Here is a 4,058-nt window from a genome sequence, read left to right as displayed (position 1 = left end):
TGTGTGTATCTGTGTGTGTGTCTGTGTGTGTGTGTGTGTGTGTGTGAGTGTGTGTGTATGCGTGTGTGTGTATCTGTGTGTGTGTATGCATGTGTGTGTGTGTCTGTGTGTGTATGCATGTGTGTGTGTATCTGTGTGTGTATGCATGTGTGTGTGTGTGTCTGTGTGTGTCTATGTGCAAATCTGTGTGTGTGAGAAAGAGTGCGAGTCTGTATTTGTGTGCGTTTGTCTGCATGTGTGTGAGAATGTGTTTGTGTGTGAGAGAGAGTATGTGTGTAAGATTGTGAATGCGTGTAGTTAAAGGCACAGCCCCTGTTTGTGAAATGATGAAAATCAGGAATGTACTACTGACCCGAATGAGGGGAATCACAGAAAATCTTGAGTGCAACAGGACAGGGGAGAGACAGGATGGGGCCAGGTCATGAAAGGATATGAAAAACTTAAAACACTTTAAGTTCTGGACTGATGATCCTAACTCAGCACAGAGCAGGGGAGTGATGGAATGGTGCAGGAGAGAAAGGAGGCAGAAATTGTGTCTGAGATCATCACTGTATCTTCTTAAGGTGAAAGGCTCAAATCTCTTCTCTGTGGCTGAGTAACAAAGAATGGGATCCATGACCGGGGAGTTTGTGTCGTTTACGCTTTGAAAGTGATTAATTTTGTCTCCCGTCTTACTAGACCAGGTTTACTAAACATCGGAGATTCAAACCAGCCCTGGTTAGCGGATACCTGGCCCAACACAGGAACCAATCACAATGACTGTAGCATCAACTGCTGCTCCTCGACCAATGCCAACAGTGATAGCAACCTTACAACCTACAGCCGGCCAGGTAGGGCTCTTTCATTGGCTAATTCCCATTCTACGTGTGTATTAGGAACAGGAGTAGGCTTGAAGGGCTGAATGGTCTACTTCTACTCTTATTCATATCTATGTATGTTTATTTGGGGGCAGGGGCTTGATTGGCAAGATTAACTATTAGAGTGAAGAGGCGGGGAATGGTGGGAACTAGGGAAGAAGGAACAATGCATCCATTGTGAACTTTGACAGTTCTCTTCCGCTGCATTCTCATCTTGTCTCTGCCTCCCTCCTGCTCAGCTGATTGCATCGCCAACTATAACAACCAGCTGGAGAATAAACAGACCAACCTGATGCTGCCTGAGTCAGCCGTCTATGGAGACATGGACCTGAGCAACAAGATCAACGAGATGAAGACCTTCAACAGCCCCAATCTGAAGGAGGGTCGCTGCCTGAACCAAACAGCACAGCCCACTCCCTATGCCACCACCCAGCTTATCCAGACCACGCTGGGCAACAACATGAACAGTAGTGGAATTGAACTGAATGACAAGCACTGGAAACCGTCACTGCAGACCAAACAGGAGATATCCCCCATGCAGTACAACATCATGGAGCAAAATAAACTCAACAAAGGTAAATAACGGAGGACTCATTGCATTTCTGTGGCACCCTCTGGAATTCCATTCCGAGCCATTGATGCTCCCATTAGTGCGCGACCACTGTTGCAACATTTAATTAAGCACAGCGAGCTCTCATAAGCAAACATTGTGATGATATCCAATCATCTGTAGGATGAGGGATAAATATTGGTCCAGGATCCTAGAGAAAGCTCTCTGACAATATAGTGCCTGTAGGGTGTTGCTAAGAAGGGCTGAAAGGCCTTTGTTTGATGGCTTCTGACAGTAAAGAATGAGCTGGTGAGATGAAGGTCATCAATATGACCCAGCAATGATGAGCAATGTTGATCAAACAAGACTAGGAGCTAACAGTGTTTAACGTGATCCAGCTAGACCTGGTAGGGGCCAATGTCTATTATATTTGCTCTGGTCTGAGTTCATCGCCTTGAAGGAGTGGAATTTAAAGGATAATGAGGGGAAGGGAGCTAAAGGAGGGAGGAATGGCCAGGAGGCACAGGGGTAAGAGTTTACTGAGCGCTGAGTCTTTGAAGGTGAAGACACAAAGTGAGGATGAGAAAATCAGGGTTAGAATATATATCAAGGGCTCTGAAGGGCTAAAAACTAGAGAATTGGGAAGTCAAGACTGTAGCTGTAAGTGAATTCAGCGAATTACAGAGCTGGAGAGAGGGTGGCAGAGAAGGGGGAAATGAGTGAGTGATTGAAGAAAGCGATCAGATGGTCTAATCTATCATCAATATGATGGGATCAGCAAGATCACTTCAGACATTAATATCACAAATGTGAACTGTGAATATGTTCCAGCAGTTCACATGGAGGGAGAAGTTAAGGGAGGAGAAGAGGGCTGTGAACTCAGAGGAGGAAGGACACGAAGAGTTGAGGTGGAGAAAATCATCGAGGATGAAAACACGTTAGGTGCAGAGGCTGATGGAGGAAGATAGTCAGGAAATTTCAGCAGATTTTTATATCATACCTGACTGACAGGATGGCAGAGGACGCGGATTTTAATTGAGAGGCTATTGGATGGAATATGGGTTGATGATGAACCGAAGAAAAGAATCCAGAGGAATGGGCAATCAGGCTAGAGTCAATAGAATTAAAATGGGGCTCTGTCTGCACTCTGAATCATAGAATTCCCGAGTGTGGAAGTAGACCAATTCAGCCCATTGAGTCCACACCAACCATCCGAAGAGCATCCCACCCAACCTCACTACTCCTACCCTATTCCTGCAACCCTGCATTTCCCATAGCTAACCCACCTAACCTGCATATTCCTGGATACTATGGGCAATTTAGCATGGCCAATCCACCCTAACCTACACATCTTTGGACTGTGGGAAGAAACCGAGCACCTGGAGGGGACCCATGCAGACAAGAGGAAAATGTGCAAACACCATTCAGTCACTCGAGGCTGGAATCGAACCCAGGTCCCTGGTGCTGTGAGATAGTAGTGCTAACCACTGGGCCACTGTGCCACCCACAAATAGATTAATCTAACCACAATGTGGTTGTATAACCTGTTCAGTATGCTGATTTCAGGTACACAAGTCTTCGGGGTTAGAGATCAAACCACACCAAAATCTATGAAAAAACGAAATTGCGTTCATTGTCCAGTGACTGGGGAAAAATGTCAGATGTTGTAAAACTGTGTAACCTACAAGGAAAATATCCAGTTGATATTTAACCTCATGTTTGCCCTATCCTGAGAGTGTTTGATAGACACAGTTTTGAGGGAGCTTTACTCTGTACCTAACCCTGTGCTCTCCATGTCCTGGGACTGTTTGATGGGGACAGTGTAGAGGGAGCTTTACTCCATACCTAACCCTGTCCTGTCCCTGTCCTGGGAGTGTTTGATGGGGACACTGTAGAGCAAGCTTTACTCTGAATCTAACCCTATGCTGTAGCTGTCCTGGGAGTGTTTGATGGGGTCAGTGTAGATGGTGATTTATTTCCACTTAAAAAGAGAAGAGAAAGCTGTACTGTCAGCTTAGAAAAGTAAAGGGAGGTTTATTGTCAATTCAAAAGAGTTGAGAGAATTTTATTCTGTAACCAATCCCGTATTTTCCTCATCTGAGAGTGTTTGATGGAGACATTGTAGAGTCAGCTTTACTTTCAGTTTAAAAGAGTAGGGAGAGTTTACTCTGTATCCAGTACCCTATCCTGGGGATGTTTGTTTGGAGTTTGAGATCTAATTAGTATTGTTCCATCTTTATTTCCTTTCAGATAATCGACTAGCCGAAACGAACAGCATTCCCACAATCCCGTACAACCAGGCAAGTGAGCATGGGACAAGTGGATCCTACAACAGTTCAGATCGAGGCAGCAACACATCAGGTTAGTGACTGGGTTACTGTCGGTTTATGTGAAAGCAAGTGTAGTGATTGTGACAAGGCTAGCCAGATGGACCCTATAGAATCTGAATTCCCTGATTGGGGCTGTTAACCTGGTCCAATTGGGGAGCCTTCACTAACAGATCCAAACAGGTGGGTCAGAGGTTCTGTTCACTCCGAGAGCTGGCTTGGAGGGAGCTGGATCAGCGTCAAAGACTCTCCACGTGTAAATACAGGGTGACTAGGTGATGGGATACCAGCCTCGGTAGAGTTATTTCAGCAAGGTGTTTCAGA

The 4,058-nt window shown here is 45.4% G+C and overlaps 1 protein-coding gene across 1 annotated transcript in view; it reads left to right on the top strand.

Annotated features, from left to right (window-relative positions):
* Window positions 1–3,768, top strand: part of LOC125481972 (roundabout homolog 1-like) — a gene marked incomplete at both ends in the record, with an annotated part of 6,939 nt that extends 3,171 nt beyond the window's left edge. The window contains 3 exons of the mRNA XM_048593937.1: window positions 679–830; window positions 1,097–1,432; window positions 3,658–3,768. Of these exons, the coding sequence (XP_048449894.1) occupies window positions 679–830; window positions 1,097–1,432; window positions 3,658–3,768 (599 nt within the window). The remainder of the gene's footprint in view (window positions 1–678; window positions 831–1,096; window positions 1,433–3,657) is intronic.
* Window positions 3,769–4,058: the final 290 nt, after the last annotated feature.

Source organism: Rhincodon typus, unplaced genomic scaffold, assembly GCF_021869965.1.
Source record: "Rhincodon typus isolate 14 unplaced genomic scaffold, sRhiTyp1.1 hic_rhity00004661, whole genome shotgun sequence".
Classification (NCBI taxonomy): Eukaryota; Metazoa; Chordata; class Chondrichthyes; order Orectolobiformes; family Rhincodontidae; genus Rhincodon; species Rhincodon typus.
This window is presented reverse-complemented; position numbering and strand designations above follow the sequence as displayed.